The 19362-nt window shown below is 33.7% G+C and overlaps 1 protein-coding gene and 1 long non-coding RNA gene across 2 annotated transcripts; both read right to left on the bottom strand.

The window, feature by feature from the left end:
- Positions 1–342: 342 nt before the first annotated feature.
- Positions 343–769, bottom strand: LOC147645180 (uncharacterized). Its single transcript, XR_015272554.1, has 2 exons — positions 646–769; positions 343–584 (listed from the first exon to the last, which is right to left on the bottom strand). It is a non-coding gene; the product is annotated as an uncharacterized LOC147645180 (long non-coding RNA).
- A 1932-nt stretch (positions 770–2701) lies between these two features.
- CheA75a (Chemosensory protein A 75a) lies at positions 2702–3498 on the bottom strand. Its single transcript, XM_020946210.2, has 2 exons — positions 3443–3498; positions 2702–3382 (listed from the first exon to the last, which is right to left on the bottom strand). The coding sequence occupies exons 1-2, from the start codon at positions 3491–3493 to the stop codon at positions 2879–2881; spliced, it is 555 nt and encodes a 184-aa protein (XP_020801869.2). The 5' UTR covers positions 3494–3498; the 3' UTR covers positions 2702–2878.
- Positions 3499–19362: the final 15864 nt, after the last annotated feature.

Below are 19362 nucleotides of genomic sequence, written 5' to 3' on the forward strand. Positions count from 1 at the left end.
AAAAAGAACTAGGTTCAGAAACCTTTACAAACCCCAAACTAATTAATCCAAAACGTGAGAAACTCTTTCTTTACTAGAAACCCAAATTAAACCAATTGGATGATTCCTCATTAAAGTTCAAAAGTTCATTCTTTGGCTCAATTTCTGTGATCATTTTCCACCATGGGGAGTCGCTTTTTAATCCTCCAATTAGCGGTTAGGATCATAAAAAACCCAAAACGAACCAACAACTAACTCAATCATTACGCAATTAAGCGGCACACATTTTTCCCCCTCAGATTTATGGCTATATCCATATCGAACGGAGGGCACATTAAATCACGCGACCCATTAATAAAATTGTTTTCAGTCGCATCGCTCCATTATATTACTATATTCTATATTCTTTTTGTTGTTTTTGTGGATACCGACACAAACACACACAGAAGTTCCAAATATTTAATCATTGTCGTTGGGGCCTTGGGATAGATGCCATAATAATTCTGTTGAAAACAATTTGTACAAGTTGATTTCATTTTTGAAAAGGCAGCTGCTGCGGGCTTCGAACAGTTTTATAGCTTCACATTAAAATGATTGTGTAAATTCTGGAAATAATCAAAAACTGATATAAAAAAGCACGACATAGAGATCACACTTGGAAATTACCCCAAAGAAGTCGTAAAAATAATAGATTACTCGGAGCAAAGCTGAGTTGGTCAAATGTTGAAATGTCTCTCGGATATAAATTTGTTTTTATTTATCACTTCTGGTTAAGTGAATGATCATTGACCTGAAACAAAGTGCTAACATTATTAATGATTCTAAGTTGAAGAAGGAATAAACCCAGTGACTAATTGATTTGTTTAATCATATTTAGTAGTGTTTTATTGATATATTTACAAATTTTTACTTTTCACCTACAAATTCTCGGTTAAAAATTCAGCAAATTCTTTAAAAATACTACCTCTTAATGAAACCCCTTAAACTTAATTAAATTCAAGTTAAACTATTGCTCAATCGGCAGCCATTAGGTAATAAGGTTCATTTGCATTTAACAAAATTCACGCCCCTTTTTTTTTTGTGAGAATAAATAAATGGAAGCACTTTCAGCATTGATCAAATCATTGATCGACATGAACCCACACACAAATTGCAGGTTTTAGTTCATGCAAATCGCTGTGTGTGGGTTAAGACCAACCAACAAAAAAAAAAATATCCAATTAACACTTTTAGAACGTGCCAAAAAGCGTTATTGCGCAAAAACCGTTGATTTATGCGACCAAAAAAATCAGCGGGGAGTAGATAGGGAAATCGATTGGTAGCCACTCTGTCTGAGCCCAGTTTTTTTGTTGATCAAATGGAAACCCTCACGTTTTGCCAAAGCAAAACGAATGAACACCCACGAATCACAAGAACTCAGAAAATCAATCAACCTCGATTTTGAATTTAACCAAAATACAATCAAGTGCAGAAAATAATATTAAAAAGGAAATAGATGTTGCAGATATTACATTGTAGCATGTGATTTTTCAATTGAAAACATTAAATGTAAATTATAATTTCCTTTTAAGTTGTTACATTACTTTATAACTTTATTTTCTAAATAATGTAACTCATTTTTCTTTAACAAAACCTTCAACTAATGTTTAATTTACGGCCATAAACCGCACTGTATTAAGTCATATTTACTTGTATCTGTTTGTAGTTCATCGTTCGCAGTAATGAATTGCCGTGATTTAATCAATTGTGGCAGGTGTTTTTTTTTTTTGTTATTTTTGTATTTTCTCATAAAAAAGACTGCACGCAGGCAGCAATCGAAACTGGTTGGATACGACACCGAAAACAACTTTGAAAATCTTTTTTTTCTTGCCGAGGTCTTGTTTGATTTGCTCAAATTAGCGCATGCAGAGTCAAATACAAAAAAAGCAAACCTGCTGAAAATAAACATATAAAAAAAGAATCAAAATCACTCGCAACATGTGGCACGTTTCTTTGGGGCAAGCGATTGAAATTGAAAACTTCACTGCAAATTGTTGGCACTTAATTGAGTAACTTCGATCGATCTCGATTGTGCTTTGCATAAATTGAAAGGCCTCCTCAGACATTATGGGTGTGGGTGCGTGACATAGGTGTTCGCATATGAATTCGATTGTCTGATCAGTTTTCTTACTGTCTGATCAGTTTTCTTATTGTCTTCGATCCACAAGGGGTCCGGGACACTTACCGCAACTGCAAACCCAGGTGACCACAGTTGGATTGCAACTTTATTGATTCGTTGCAACAATTGAAAAATTTTCGTTGATCTTTTGTGGTTGATTTTCTGACACAATTGGGTCGTAGTTCTTAAGGTCATGCAGGTGCGGGAGGTGAACTATTGGACAATTGAATTATGTGTTAAGAAAATATATGAGGTTTTTAGGTCTTGAAGTTTTCTTAGATATCTTTTTATGGCTTATTTTTTCAAATTTTAAGTAATTTAAACTATTAATAAAGGTTTCTTACGGGAACCATCTAAACATAGTTTTAACTATCACATTCCAAAAAATATAAACTAATAAATACAGTTCTTATATTGATCAGAAAAAATAATATAAATATAAATATTTACTTATTCTTATAAGAGTTTTTTGTCTTTTTGTAATGTCAATGCAATCCTTATAAATAAATAGAAGCACCATTAACATTACTTTCATTTTATACTTACTTTAGAAAAAAGTACTCATTTTTTCGCTTTCAAAGACATTTATATATATTTTTTTGTTATTTTAATATGATATATGTTTATATAAAGGGGTTATATATAAAGTAAACTCATCTCATCTCTCTCTACATCTCTTCAATGTTTGTACTCATCCTTACATTTTTTTTCTTCTACAATCGGAAGATCAAAATCCACCTTTTAACTTTGTCGATCGTCAATTTTGACAACCACTATCAAGCCTCCAACATTTTTGCCAGCGTTAAAAAACGTAATGATGGCCTTGACAATACCCCGTGGCACCTGCTGCGGCCAATCTTCGGTATTGAAGAGAATATTTTTAATATAGAAATCACCTTCGGGAATGGGGCAGGTATCTTCATCGACCATTGGGAAATTGGTAGTCTCTCCACTTTTCAACGAAGGTTGAACGAATTGGACATAGAACTTTTTGAAACATTCGCAAATGCTCGTAGGAGGAACATCCATGACCATTCGTTTAAAGTCACCATCGCCATTGGGACTGGAATAGAGTTCCACCGAAACCTTAAAGTCATCATTGTTCATTTCACCCAGGAACTTAAAGGATCCATTAAGGGCCCTCTCCCGACCGACAGTTTTCAGGCCACTGAAGATCACCAAGGTTTCGGAATCGCCCTCAAAGGGTTCCAGTTTTTCATTGCTAACCACATAGGATTGCTCGCACTGGTGAATGAATAATGAAATATATAATAATCATATTCATAATAAATAAACCATATTCACCTTAATATTGTGGATCAAGTAGAGTAGTAAAATAGCCACAGTCCACTTCATTTTGAACTGTTAATGGCTCTTACTGAATCCGTTCTATTTATAGAAATGGATTTGACTTAATTTTAGCACGCAAACTTCATGTTTCTATAAAATATTGTTATAGCGATTAACGATCTTGTTTTGCTGATTGTTCAATGGCAACAATGTTTTATATATTGTTATCTTGGAAGCTGGAAAGCTTGTTAAAATGTAATTGATATGATGCTGTGAGAGATTATTTATTGGTTAAATAAGTAAGGTCTGGGAATATTAAATAGTACTCAAAATATTAAGTGAGTCATGAAAAATTTAATAAGTAAGACATTATCAGGCTCATGTTTTAATCTAGAATCTATAAAGCTTATAAAAAGGCTTTACAGTCCGTTAAAATAGTTTCCTAAATAAATCTAAATTGTATTAAAAACATTTCTTGTTTTTATAAAACACAAAACAACATAATCAATCACATTCCTGTCCTATGAAACACCTTCTAATTTCCAATCCCCTATCAGTTCTATTTCTTTAGGGTGTTGAAAATCATACAATAATAATTCAATTTGTTGGAATCACCGATAGTTCACCTACCCCCAGCCAGATGTTGGCCTTCCAAAAAAGAAAATTCATCCAAAGTCCCATCAACAGATCATCAGTGTTTTTGTTTTTTGGGAGGGTGGTGGAAATTCCCCCTAAAAAGAGCGATAATAAAGCATTAATTGAAAAGTTATAAACAAAAGACAAGGCAGCTAACGAAAAAAACTCTGGGGAACTTGAAGACAAAAGACATGAAATACAAAAAAAAAGTGCGCAGTGCCAGAAAAACTAAACTCAGCAGGAGATATTTTACATTTTCACGGATGGATTTCCCCAGAAAGTGTGTGTGCCAGAGCAGAGGGCGCGTTTAGTTTATATTTATAACAAATTCATTCAAGATCCAAAACGGGGAAAAGCGGACACATTTCGGGGGGCGGTGGGGAGAGCCACTGAACAAATACAAAAAAAAAAAAGTTAAATAGGGGACACACACGCGCCCGCGCCTGCCACAACCTATAAATAGGAAAAGTCAAATGAGAGGGGATTTTCCGAAAAATGAAAACGTCACTTCAACTTGGCATTGCCCGCTTTTCAAGGGGGAGGCGCGCATGCCGCCCATTCCTCCTGGAAAAAATGTATGGAAATTAATATGCTGAACTTAAGATACCCTGTATTTATAATTGTGAAATCAGCTTGGAAAATATACATTACAGAGTAATAACTTAGTTATTATTTAGGGTATATTTTATTGAAACATTATCATTAAAATCTCTTTCACAAAAAGATTATTCATTAATAGTTGATTAAATATTAAATTAAGTTAACAAAACATTTTATTTAGGGGTATTTTATGGCCATAAGTTTGTTCAATATTTATCCTTTATTGTCTTTAAATTATATTTATTTATAGAACTTGCATTTTCCGAATTTCTTATGCTTAATTCTGATTTAGACTAACAAGAAGATATTATTTTATTCCTTTAAATCTTGTCGTATTAATTTTTTCAATATAAAACCTTATTAGGTTTTAGCTACACAGTATAACATAGTGCCATTATACCCTAAAAATGAATGAGTATCCGAAAAGACACCCATCTGCAAGCCGCAAAACTATTCAGGGCATTTTCCAAGTAATATGCAACACATGTTCTATGGCCTGTGGGGGAAAGTGTGCGCTCCTGCGCCTGCGCCCCGTGCCTCGTGTCTTGTGTGAAAACGGAAAAGTGCCAGGGAGTTTTCCCTTTTTGTCAAATGGAGCAGCACACGAACGTAACGTAACGTCAAGTGACAGTTCGCTGTCCTCAGCCAGGCATGACATTAGATGATGCTTTGACTCGGATCAGCACCCCAAAAACCCCAAAAGGAATAAGACGGAGGGGCCGAAAAGATTCCATCTTTCTACCAACTCTGGCAGCATTGTCAATCAAACAAAAGTTTTGAGTAGGATTTATGAGGGGAGAAAGGAAAATCCTGATTTATAGTACAGTCTTAAGTGAAATTATTATAGTTTAGAGAAATATTCTTCAATTCCTTATTTCATTCATTGGATTTTTTATTTAAATTTTTTATTTAAAATCCATAAAACCTATAAGTAATTAAAACCCCCATTAAAAAGCAAATTATCTTGTTCTTTAGCGATATTCTACGAACCCTGACACTTTATAAAATTACTTTAAAATACTATAAAACAAAGCTTAAATAATAGTATTCGAAGCCTATAAACATTAAACCAAAAATCTGACGAAATAGCAAATATACCACCTTAAGAAACCATTAAGCAAAACCACAAAATTTAGCATATTTGCGAGGCTTTTCTATCCCAGATTAATGATCACTCCGCGGGCTTTGGAGTTTAACCAAGTGGTCGAACAGGTGACAGGCATTAGCATAAATCGCAGAAATCGCTGAAATCGAAGCGAACAGAGCGGACAGGTCAGTCAACAATTAATGGACACCTACACGACCACGATGGGGTCTCAGTCCTCAGCAATATAAATCAAACTTTTAATTATAGTGTAATTAATGTAACGTATTTCAATTAATTAAATGCACTTTGATTGGCATAGCGGTAACCCAGAGGCAGTTCAGTGTCCAAGAAATCCAACAACGCCCAGACACAAACCAAAACGTATCTTTAAGTTAAGCAAATCCCAAAAAAAAAAAATAAAAAATTCGAGAGAGAGAAAAACAAAAACATTACGAAACCTGAAAATTTGCGCGCCAAAAAAATTGGCAAAGGAAAATGCAATATCAAAACAAGCCAGCGAGAAAAACAAGAAGTATGTTTTTTTATTTTTGTAGTGATTGGTACTTATAATGCTCTTTTTTGAAAGGATATTAATAAAAGGATCTGGGAAAATGTATGTAAAACAAATTTCTAGATAAAATAAATGCGTAGTTTTAGGATTATATTATATATAACTAAATTAACTATTATATCAGTAAATATTTTAATATTTAATATTCATTAAACAACAATATGCTTTTAAACATATAAATATAATATTATTGAGCTTGCAAAAACTAGCTTAAGAGATAAATTCAGCTAATTTCTTGGCTTAATTTTATAAAATCCCTCAAAGATTAAAGTAAAATTTGTTTTTTAGGTAATTCCCCCAATTGATAGAGTATCCCAAACAGCTGTCCAAGTTTCCCAAAGCAGGTGATAAGGCGGCACTGGTTGAGACTTGCACTAAACCTGCAACTCGATCCGCATCAAACGTCGTCATAAACCAGCTGCAATTGCTGGAGGACCGAAGGAGGCTGGGAGTGAGGGGAGTGGGGGGGCGTGGCGTGGGCGATGGAAAACTCAATTGCGTCGTTGCGAAAATTAACTGCAATATCCATGGGGCCCCAAAGAGGCCGTAAGACACTTGTGGCACAAATGTTAAAGGCTCGCCACAAGGCCTGATTCAACTTATCTTTTTTTTCCTCTTTGCATACACAGGAAGAAATTATTATTTTAAGGTATTAAATACTTTAGGCTTGCCTTAAAAATAATACATTAATCATATAATGAAATTATGTAAAATGTGCACCTAAAAATTGAGTTAATTTGTATTATATTTTACTTCAAATATTTTCCAGAAAGAACTTGGAAAATTCATAAATTAGTTAGGAGTTTATGAAAGAAAGATAGAACTTTAAAAATGCATAAATAAGTTAGGAATTCAAAGTTATTTCTGTAATGTATACAAAATTTTACAAGTACTTAAAATTAATTTAAAATTTGTTAGATAATTTTATTTCTCTCTGTGTAAATGGCAACTTTGGCTTCCTACGTTTGCTGGCCAATTCAAGAAGGCGTCGCGTCGCGGCTTCCGTGGCAGGTTACAACAAATTTTTGTGGCCTGTTGTTGCTGTTGACTTGGCCTAATGCGAAAGTTGTTGCCCTTGTGTTAGTGTGCAGTCGTTGTGTATTCGTGCCACAAGTGGCACTGCCAACCAGCATTGGCCTACATAAATTATTTTCAGTTTAATGCATAACAAAAAGTGTGAAAAAAAACATGTTATACAAAAGTAAAGTTTCAAAATCAATACATAAATTGTTATCGAAGGAATAAAATAATTAAGATTAAAGTTACGAAATGTAGTTATTATGGGACAATTTTTTAAAGTTCTTCTCCTAAGATCAGCCTTTTAAAAATATATATTAAAATATTATATAATATATTATTATATAGAAATTATAGTTTTTAAGGTATAGAAATCGTACAAAGGGAGATGCAAAGGAAGTTTCTCAATGACCAGTGCATGTTACAGATACTCAACTTTAAGTCAAAGTTAAGAGGCTCTTAATATAGCTTAATCCTTCAAAATCTAGTATACTTTTTTCTAGGATAAAGTTCTGATCATTAGATATATTATCTAATTAAAGTATATCTATATTTTATGAACCAATAATTCTGCAAAAAAGAACTATTTTACTTAACTAGCATCTTTTCCCTTCGATATATTCATAAAATGACACTTAGATATAATTAATTTTTTCCTGAAATAATAAGCTTCTTAAATTATATCGAATATACAAATTATATTTCTTTTAATATTCTTACACATAACATTAACTTAAAATCTCTAAGATATTAATTTCCTTGTTGTGCAGTGTTGTTTGCCAACCACGTCACGCGTCAAACTTTGTACGTGTTGTTTCGTTTGTTGGTCAAGTGGCCAGTGAACAACAACTGCAACAACACACAACAACAACGAACCATGAACAACATTGACAATAACAAATGCAACACGCGCTTAATTTTTATTAGACCTCATGTGGTGCGCATGCGCAGCACCGAATAACCGTTGCACACGGACATGGGCATACGGATACAAAATGCATCTGTATCTCGGCGCACATGTGCGCGTAGATAGATTTTTTGGGGCCAGCAATTGGCATAATTGACTGGCCTGGGTCCGTCTGGTCAGATACGTGAGGTGGGAGAACCTTTCGGCCAACATATTGAGCCACTCCACGGGCAATTGATTTATGTCCATCATTAATAACAATCACCAGAGAGCGATCCGAGATCCGAGACACAATGTAAAGCAAGTCAGTTGAGTGACAAGGAGGTGGAACCTTGGGTTACACCCACACTGGATTTTTTGATTTCCAAATTTGGGATCTTTGCAAGGGTATATCTCTGATTTGGGTTCTTTTTTTCTAAGTTCTTCTGCGCAAGCAGTTGTGAAAAAGATAGATCGACATTTTAATGGAATTTAATTAATCAATTAACAAGTCGGATTTGTTAAATTAATGATTAAGAGTTAAACTCACAAGTTCAGTTTAAGAAAAGGTTATATATAAATAAGGTATTATATTTATTATTATTTATTAATATTTTTAAATATTTTTATACCCTTTTTAGGAACTTTAATTTTAGTCAAAAGCTTAAAGCACGGTGAAGGAGTCATTTCCGACCCTATAAATCATATATATTCTTGATCAGCATTAAAAGTCGAGTCGATTTAGCTATCTCTGGCAAGAATAAAAAATTAATTTTTTTTTTTTTTAATTTTATAAGGTTAAATTTACATCATTCAAATTGTCAAAAATTGACCAAAATTAAAATGTATATAAATTTTAAATTGAGTATGCAGATTTAATAACCTAATAAAAACTAACATAGGACCGCTTTCCAAATTAAGATTAATGCTTTTTTGGCTAAGTTATGAGTTTTTTAGAAATAGATTTGTATAAATAAATTGTCATAAAAATATATATTAATATTGACCAAAAGAATGGTATTATAATGTTAGTCAGAAGCTTATAAGTCTGTGACGGAGTCATTTCCGACCCTATAAATCATATATATTCTTGATCAGCATCAACAGGCGAATCTTTTTAGCCATGTCCGATAAAAATTAATTTTTTATAAATTTTCAACAATTTTTTAAAGGGATTATAACATTGTAAAAACTTTCAAAAATTGATAAAATTTTTAAATTGTTGTATTATTAATTTTATTATGCTGGCTTGTTAACCTAACAAAAACTAGCACATAACAACTTTCAGAATTAAAATTAATGAATTATTGGCTTAGTTATGAAAAGTCGAAATTTGGCCTCCTGATCCAAATGCAAACTTGAAAGGTATACAAACTTTGACCTTTCAAACTTAGCCTTTTTTTCTTTAAATATGAATATTTACATTATTTTAAGTTCACAAATGAATTATGTTTTTCAACGTAATTAGTATTATTATGTAAGAATAATCTATTTTGTTGTAGATTTTATCATAATCACACATAACTCTAAAATATTCATTATATTCATATATACATTATCACGAATATAGGATTTTTATTTATCATATATATAATAAAAATTCAATTTTTCACTCCCATTAAGTTAGTTTAAAGATTATAAGCTCTACAACTTTGCTTATATGATCGTGTTACTCTTCTTTTAATTAGTGTTCTTCAATTAAAATTCAATTAGCAAGTGTATATGTATACCATTAAATTTCAATCCCAATGAACTCTAGGGATCAGAACAGGAACAGTGAGGATCGTAAACCTAAGACTAAGGGAATAAATATTATAAAATATTATTACGCAATCAAAATAAGCAGAAGAGTCAAATAAAATATTTTTAAAAATGAGTTCTAATTCGAAGCTTTCAATAATAATAAACCAATACTTATACAATTTCCCTGCATTGTATTATTGCAATTATCAGCAATAAATTGGTTTATGTCGGCAGCTTCACATATCAACCCATACAGATTTTTATTTTTATGGGTCCCCCCTCAATATAACCATCTATATTTAGATATCGCCACAATGAAGAGCCAAGTGAAAACAAAAAAACAAAAGCGAATCCAGCTCGAACTAATTGCCATGTCCACAATGCTGGTGCTTATCCTTGATCATCAATGGTTCATTAACTCCGGGCAGAAACTGCAGTTTATGAAAATAAAAACAAGACAACAATGCCGCAGAGCGTATTTAATACAATTAACTTGCTGCGTTATAAGATTAACCCCATCGAAAGGGCCACTCTTTGCAGGAGAGTCCGAGAGATCAGGCTTCTGCTCAGATTAACAATCAATTAAAATTGACAAGTGGTCAGCAGAGTCCAATGGGGGGAAAATCGGCAAAGGAATAGGAAAGGAAAAAGGCTAGGGTTAGGGAAAATGAAAAAAAAGAGAGAGAAAAATAATTACGATGGCTGCATAAAAGGCGCCATTTAGCTACGGCTAACGACACGCAATAATTACGCCCAATTAATCGCAATAACTTTTGCAAATTAGATAATTTCGGTTCATGTCCCGAGGTCCAGCTTCAGCTCTGGCCCTGGGGCCACATTAAATGTAATTCTTTTCCTGAAAAATAAGAGGGAGTTTGGCCAGCACAAGAGTTTTCCAGCATGCCACACAAAATGTGTGTAATCAGAGGGATTGCTGCACTTGTCGCTCCTCCATGGAGTCCATTGGAGTCCAAAGGCAGACCCAGAAACGCCCCGACTTTTGTGACAATGTATGGACGCCCTAATGGATGCCTTTGTGGCATATAAAAGTGGTTCTATAAAATTAACTAACACTATCTAGTATTTATTCATAAAAATTAATTGCAAATTTTTGCTTAAATTAACTTAGAAACTATAATTAGTTGTGAAGCAAACTATTTATTGTAAATGTTGTATAGAACTATGAAGTTATCAAGGGTTTTCCTTAAATCTCATGGTCGTTTTATGGTTTCTTCTTATTAAATTGTTATAAAAAATTACAAGAACATTTTAAATCGTTTCATTTGCGTTTTTGTATAGTATAAGTTATATATATTTTTGAAGTTGTCAAGGGGTTTCTTTTATCTCATGGTCTTTTTATGTTTATTTCTTATTCTTGTTATATTTTCCATTATAATTAATATATTATAAAATATTAGCAAAACATTTCAAATCTCTTTTTTTGTGACTAAATTTTTAAACTAGTTCTAAGAGTTTCCTTTTTTATCAGGACCCCCTTTTAATTGTTCTTTAAATCACTTGTGTGTTCTAGCTCCCATTTAAATTAACTTTGGCTTTTGTTTATGGCGTAGCAGATATCAAACAGTCGAGACTCCTCTGCTTAATATCTATAATTTATTATTTCCTAGTACAACTTTTTTTTGCTGTTTCTGTATTCCTGCCCCCAGTGTGTCCGCCACTTGCTGCACTTCTAGTTGTTGCTCTTTGGATGTGGCTGTTGCTCCATCAAAAGGCTGTTCTGCAAATAAATTATTGTGCCCCGTGCACTTGCCCCTGCCTGCTTGCCCCCCTTTCCCCTCTTGGCACACCCGGCTCCACCTCGACACCAGGGCTCTGAGGCAAATGTCTACTTAACCAAGGCGCAAATGCTAAAAATACAATTGAACCTATTGCTGACAGCTGTTGCGTAAGCCGCCGAGCGGTTGAACCTAAAAAATAGGGGGAATTATTTTTACTTACTTAAAAATAATTATAATTCAAAAATAGTATATGAAACGTTAGGGAAAAGAATAAAAAATATATGTAATATTAAAGAAATGGTAACATTTTTAAAAATCAATTGAAATGATGCAAAGAGTTCTAAAAAAACCACTAGGGAATTAAAGCTTCCTTTAAAATGTGTCTGAAAATTTGGTAAAGAAATTGTTAAAAAATTATTACAATAATGAACATGATTAATTCATATAAAGAAATGTAAGAAATGCTCCATAACTTAGTTGTATTTTATGATACAAAATAAAGTAGCATAAGTGGTATATTTTTTGTAAGGGATTAGAGATTTTCATGGCACTCACAATATATTTTTAATAAATTCGGTATTAAAATATATCAGTACCTACTTTTTGGCACATTTTAAAATAATTTCATCTGTATAGCTATATCTATGACATTTTTTTTTATAAAAAAGTGCCAAGTATTAAATCTTTTTTGTCCAGAAGATATTATTTAATAAGATTTTGAGCATATTTTAAAATCTTTATCAGAAAAGATTCTATAAATAATACTGGAAAAGATACTATAAATAATCTATTAGTTTAGGTTTTCAGCAAAACTCTAAAAAATCATCCTAGAAATATGCGGAATAAAGGGAAATATTCCTGCTTCCTAAACTATTACTTTTAAAGTTTATTTTTTATTAAATTAATATTATTATTAATCTTAACTCACACTTGCCAAACTCCGCTCCTGAGCAAATACAATTTATCAAAAGGCAGCATGCCACAAAAGCTGCTGCAGTTGCTGCTCCTCTAACCAGTCCGATGTGCCCTCCGGCGGCAAGCCACGGAGGAGTCGTCTTCGTCTAGTGTTACATAAGCAAACTGAAGATGCAACCAGCAGTTGGTTAGCTTATCTATCTGAGAGTATTGGCTGCCGGCAGCCGGCTGCCTGCTGGTGGAGCAAGGAGCCGAGATCAAGTGGCACCGGATCACCGGTGGCCACCAAAACCAGGTGGAAGGAGGAAGAGGAGTGCTGCGGCGATGGGGCAGCCGACAGCTGGCAAAAGGCGGCGGCACTGTACTGGAGAAGCCAATTCTAGATCTTAAGATCCAGCTTTGGCCAGAATACAAAAAAAAAAGCTCCAGGCGGGCACGCGTCAAGCTGAGAGTTGGTCAAAACGAAAGGCACTTGGAAAATATATATGATTTTTTGTAATAAGAAATTATAAGAGTTTATTAAGACTTATTAAAAAGAAGATTATGAACAGGGGTTCCCCTAAAGAAAACTTGATTTAATTTCTAAATAAATTAAACTCTAATAGTTAGATAGCATTTTTTGTAGGATTTTTTCTCTGTGCACCTTTAGCAGCTGGCCAAAAACCCAAACAGTAGCCCATTGTACACAAGTTTATACATATATTTACATACATATATTTAGATATAAGTATATAAAAAGGCCCATGTTGGTCTTGTGGATTGAAATTGATTTGTTTGTGGCCTGTGGCCAAGTGACAGAGTTAGGGGACTTAAATCCAATCAGCGGACTGGTCCGCACACGCCTCCAATTAGAGTCTAAATGACAATTGTACTTTTAACCCAATTTACTCACAGCTCTTCACAGATTTTCCAGTAGCTTGTTCCCTGTAGCCTTAACAATAAATCTGAATTGTGTACGATTTTAAAGAGTATATATATATATATATATATATGTTATGTATATAACCCTTCTTGTTAGCCCCTTTGAATTCTCCTCCTCCTCCAGGTCGATCGCACTTCAATCTTTGCTCAAGTGTCGCAGAAGCCAATGGAGTGCATCGGTTTGCTAGGAAAGAAAGGGTATTTATAGGTTTTATATATTATGGATTTCATTTGGAATAATGGAAAATAAAATGAAATTTATAAAGTTATTTTTAAGAATAAAAAATTTAACTTATTTAATATGAGTTAGATTAAGAAACTTCATACTTTATGTTTGTATTTATTAAAGAGTCTCAAATTTATATTTATTATCTATAAATACATACTTTTAATTATTTTTCTCACATTTATATATCCTATCATCAATTCTCCAGAAAGACCATTTTCCAGATACTTTGGAGGTTCCTATCTATTATATATTTAATTTAAAATAAAAGTAAAATATTACGAAATTTATAAAAAATTGTTTAAAGAATGAAATATACCTTATTTTATACAAGTTAACTTGAAGAAGTTACAATTGTTCAAATTATTTATTATATATTTCTTGAAGAATCTCTCACGTCATTTCTTATGATATTTATATATATTTTAATAGGTTTACTTTACTTAAACTTATTTACTTTTATAATTTACCTATTAAATTTATTTTGTTTGACATTTATATACCCATCCATTATTTCCCTCAGAAAGAGCATTTCCCAGTCACTTTCATTCGGCAATATTATGATTTTTCCCCCTTTTTCTTGTTTATGCATTTGATTATTTGCTTAAATCTTTATCGTTGATTTTCCAGGCTCTCTGTGTGTGTGTGAGTGAGTATCTGTGTGTGTGCCTTCCTCGTTTTTAGTTTTGTAATATTTTTTTCTTATTTTTGTTGTATTTTCTTCTTTAGTTATGTATGCAGGCAACGTTTCTTTCGTTTCGTTTCGTTCCTTTCGCAGTCTTCGTTTGCATCCACGCCACAACGTGCTCCCAGATATATTCGTATCTGTATCTGGAAGTGCGGCGGAGGCGAGTCAAGATCCATTAAGGCAATGACCTGTTTTCATATCATTTCTATATGTTGTTGTTTTGTCTCGTTCTGGCACCAGAGAGGGGCGTGGGTGGATGGGAAGGGATAGGGAAGGAGGCGGGGCACACGCAATCGCTTGGAGGAATCGACGGACGTCGCATGTGTCCCAATGTTGCAAGTTGATAGTAAAAATTATGATGATTCTTGCCCCAAACAACTGGCGGTTACTGGTCAAACGAGTTCTCTCCTTGTTGATTTTTTTTCTTTATATATATATATATATCAATTTTTTTTTTTAGTTTTTTATTTTGTTTTTTGTATTATTTTTGTTGTGCATATTTATCTCAGCGTTGTCGCTGCCTCCACTTCATTAGGTCTTTAATTTTATATCGTATCAAAACAGTGAAAAGGCAGGCACTACGCTTGGTTCTAGTTGTGTTTTGTTAGTTGGCTGAGCCTATTTGATACCCTAGAATAAGTTTGGGGGAATAAATATATAATTTTTGTTATATATTATCATATTTTCTGTATTTAAAAATTTTACTATAGCTCAGAAACTGTTATTTACGAATAATTGGAGAAAAAAACCTTTGTGGTGTATTCAAAAATCGTTTGTATCTTCTTATATTTATTAATTTATTTTAGAAACAGCAAGTTTTTGTTCAGGTCGAATTCCCTAATAAAAATAATATTTTAAATAATATAATATAATATAATATTTTAAATGAATATACATTTCAATATATAAATTATTAGATACAAAATACTCTTAAATCTTGTAGGTTGATTGTATATATTGATTTACTTGAAGCATGTGAGCTCTTTATAGTTTTTATCATAATAAATCTCAAGATTAAACATTTAATAATATTATTATGCCATAGGGTATCCCGTAATCGATTTCCTCCTCAAACTTTATCCCATCTCATAGGTTTTTCTTTTTGCAGTTGTACTCTGAGCGTATCTTGTGGATACTTGTGGTCGACGTGAAAAAAGTCTTTGGCGCGTAAAATCTTTTTGGGTTCATTAGAACGTTGAACGTTTGTTGGAGTTGTTGGAGTTGTTGTTGTAAATGTTGTTGATGTTAGCTCCCCGGTTTTGTTCCTTACCTTAGTCACTGGGGTTCAGTCCTCGGTTCAGATCAGTTCCTGGGCCCTGGTCACATGGGCAATCAAGTCGTTCCTCGTGGCCCCTGTCACTTTGACAGCGCATCTGCGGTTTAATCTGGTTTTTTCCTGGCCGCGATGGCTGCCTCTTGGCTCTTCTGCCCAGTTAGTGATTGCGAAGTACCTACATGTACTTGTACTTGTATTATTGTATACGCGGTACAGTACGTTCCTATAGGACGCGGCTATTTTTAGTGATCGCGTGGCAATGATCAATCAAAACTGAAGGCGTGACAAAAGGGACAGGGCCTATTTATAGGGCTGAGATACTGCATACTTTGTTGCACGCCACAGATTGGTATATTGATATTAATATTGAATATGCATATTAAAAGTAAGCTAAGCTGTGATTTGGGTTCTTTTTACTGGAGGGATTTTTTGGTAAAATCTGGGTTTGCAAAGGATAAGGTTAAGGAAACGTACTTTTATATATACCTGTTGGATATATTGTTATGAATATTTTAAGTGTTTGGTAATTCAAAAATAAGTTCCACTAAACTTAAGACTTCAAAGTTAATGCCGAAACTTTCTTAGGACTATTTTCGAAGGGGTTATTTATTATTTTATTTATTATTTATTATTTATTATTTTATTTACTTATCATTATTATGATAATGAATTTTAAGTTATTCTCAACGCATAATGATCCCTGAGCATCTTTCTAAAGGCAACTTCTTTTTGTTTTCTTAAATCATATAACCAAAACCTCTATGGGACTTATCGCACCTCCATAATTTTCATTGTCGATCACTCACATCCCATCACCTCTCCTTCGAAGCCCAACCGTGAAATCGTCTTTCTTTCAGTTTAGAGTTTACTCAAGATAAGCACTACCACTTTCCACTTTTGAGTGTAAAGTGCCTTTCTATTTGCTTAAAGTCAACCTTTACGATATCTTCTTGTGCTATTATTTACCCAGAACATTTGCCTCTGTTTGGCTACTTAAATTTCCCAGAGTCAATAAATGGAATCGAGTTTTGTTAGCTCAGAAGCCCAGATGTCGCGGCCCAACCTTGACCATTCCACATAATTGCGATTATCTGGCGATGCTACAACAACGTTTCAGGGTCAGTTGGTTTTTTTTCTTTTTTTTTTCATTTATTTCCAGCAATTGTTCATTAGCAATACCCCCCATCCTTGAAATCAAATTGAAATCGTAATGGGGCACACCCCCTGGGGGGAGGCCAATAATAAGAATTGCACTAGACAAGTCAAAGTTTAACCGGAGTTTGACCGAAAGCAAATAGTATATATGGGCAAAGCATTTTAATCACGGATCATTTTCCATAGATTAACCTCCAAGTGGGTGGAAACTCTTTGGCTGAAAGACAAATAATTGAGGGTTTTATGAAACGAAAGACAGAGGGAGAAATTATAACTTAAGTCAGTCCTTTTTTTAAATAAATTCTAAGGTAAAATATGGAATGAAATGCTACTAAAGTAAGGTTTTAGATCATAAATCACTTCGTTTACATTTAAAGCAATTATTTCAAAGCTATTCTGAAGTAGATTTTGGTGCTATATTTTCTAAAAAACTGTAAATGTATCTCAAAACTAAAAGTCAAATTGAATTTCTTTCTGTGCACCCTAGAGAACTGAGAACTTCAAACCTTTTGGATCAGACCGTACTTAAACCATAATCATGGCCAAGTGCTGATTTGCATTCGCAATTGCTCGAATCAATGTTATGAATGTCAAAAGCACGACAAATGAATCATGAGGCGATCTCTTCTTTATATATATGTATATATAGATCCCCACAGCCTCTCGATCGCCAATCGGTGGCTGGGAGATCCAAGCTCAAAACTCGTGTGCCCCAGAGGCAGCGACATTGACAATGAGCCAAAAAGCGTTTCCAAAGCGATCCACAAACGGTAGCCAGCCAGCCAGCAATAATAAAAACAATGCACCAAAGAAAAGCCAAGAGCATAACGATAAATATAACGACTAATTGTTACTGTTTACTAAGCAACTATTAAAAAAATATTAGGTGTTTAGCTTTAAAAATTTAAATCAAATAGATGAAGAAGCAAGGAATAGTTTAATATTATTTTAAGATGTATAATAATACAAGAAGCTGCAAACAATTAGGTTTAACTTTATATAAAGAGTTTACAAATTGAATAAAAATTTCAGAATATGCATAACATAATGTTAATCTTTTTATAAAGAGTTCGCAAATCATTTTTCCTAATGTATAAATTCTCTCTCAATTTGATACAATATATTAAAGTTATAAATAAGGGAACTTAGGGGTTAAAACTACTTTAAAAATCTCGAACTAACTAGGAAACATCACTCTCTGTTCTCGCAACATAATAGGGTATCAAAATAAAAAACGTGCCCGTTTGTAAGAGCTTTTGGATTTGGTTTGTTGCTGCAGCATGATCGGGCAAAAGATCGTTAAGCAGTGCACAGTAGCTGCTCGAGCGTCATAATAACAGCAGCAACAAGATGTTCGAGTAACCCCCCGCTTCTCAAACCCCAGCAATGGGTTCCCTTTTTTTTCCCTCCCATAAACCCCCATTTCCCCCGCACCCATCAAACCCACCGCCTACTTGCAGGTCCAACCTACCCATCCATCTGTCCGTCCAACCGTCCGTATGTCCGTTCGCTTGTCCGTGGAGTGTTGAGTGCAGCTGCAACGCTGCAGGGTGTACACTGTACAGTGCAACATCGACGCGCCACAAATCAACAGCACACACTAGGAGACTCCTTCGATATAGGGACCGGTTTGTTGTTCGGCGCACAGTGCGGACTTTACGGACATTACGGACGGAACGGACACAGCGGACACACAACGGACAGAACGGACGGAAAAGACGACGACGATGCATAAAGCTCTTTAAGAACCTTTTTTGTTGCGGCTGGCAGTTGAATACACTTGCAGAAAGATTTGTATATGTTCTTAAAATATTTCCACAGATGGGTTAATTTTTTAAATTTTTTTTAAATTATTACCTCATATGGGAACACCATTATCGAGTTTAATATTTGTGCAAGTTAAAGCTCTTGCCAATAATTATAAACATATTAAGTCTTAAACAATCCAACATTGTACATATAAACATTTATAAACATATATTTGCCTCTTAAAGAATTCATAGGTAATAATAAAGAAATTTAAAACAAATAAAAATATTAAGGAAAGAAACTAAGGTTCAAATTTCTTTATATATATATAAATTATGAAAGCATATTAACTAGACAAATGCATACCCTACAATATGCTACTAGTTGATTGCGCCAAACCCAATTTCAATTTGTTTACACTGATTGATCTATCCCAATTTCTCTTTCGGCCTTTATAATAACTAACCAGCTACTAGTTGGCCTGACCCATCAACCTCCTCCATACCCCACATGCCCCCTTCTAAATCGTTAAATTTCATATATCAAATTATGGCTTGGGTGCCTGAACCCCTAATTTTGTTGCGTGTAATTGCCACTTCCAGTACAAAAGCTTTTATTTTGTATGCTTGTTGTAGATTTTGCTGCTGCTGTTGTTGTTGGTGTTATTGTTGGGGTATATGTTGTTGTTGTTGTACTATACTTTTTGTTGTACTATACGTATGAACG

This window comes from Drosophila serrata, unplaced genomic scaffold (genome assembly GCF_035046125.1).
Source record: "Drosophila serrata isolate PLE 108 unplaced genomic scaffold, ASM3504612v1 contig_2, whole genome shotgun sequence".
Taxonomy (NCBI): domain Eukaryota; kingdom Metazoa; phylum Arthropoda; class Insecta; order Diptera; family Drosophilidae; genus Drosophila; species Drosophila serrata.

What these genes read in the sequence shown, in the direction of transcription:
- CheA75a (XM_020946210.2), bottom strand. Translation starts at nt 3,493, where the DNA reads ATGAAGTGGACTGTGGCTATTTTACTACTCTACTTGATCCACAATATT. An exon ending in ACTTGATCCACAATATTAAG is followed by an intron (nt 3,383 to 3,442) that starts GTGAATATGGTT and finishes TTCATTCACCAG; the next exon opens with TGCGAGCAATCCTATGTGGT.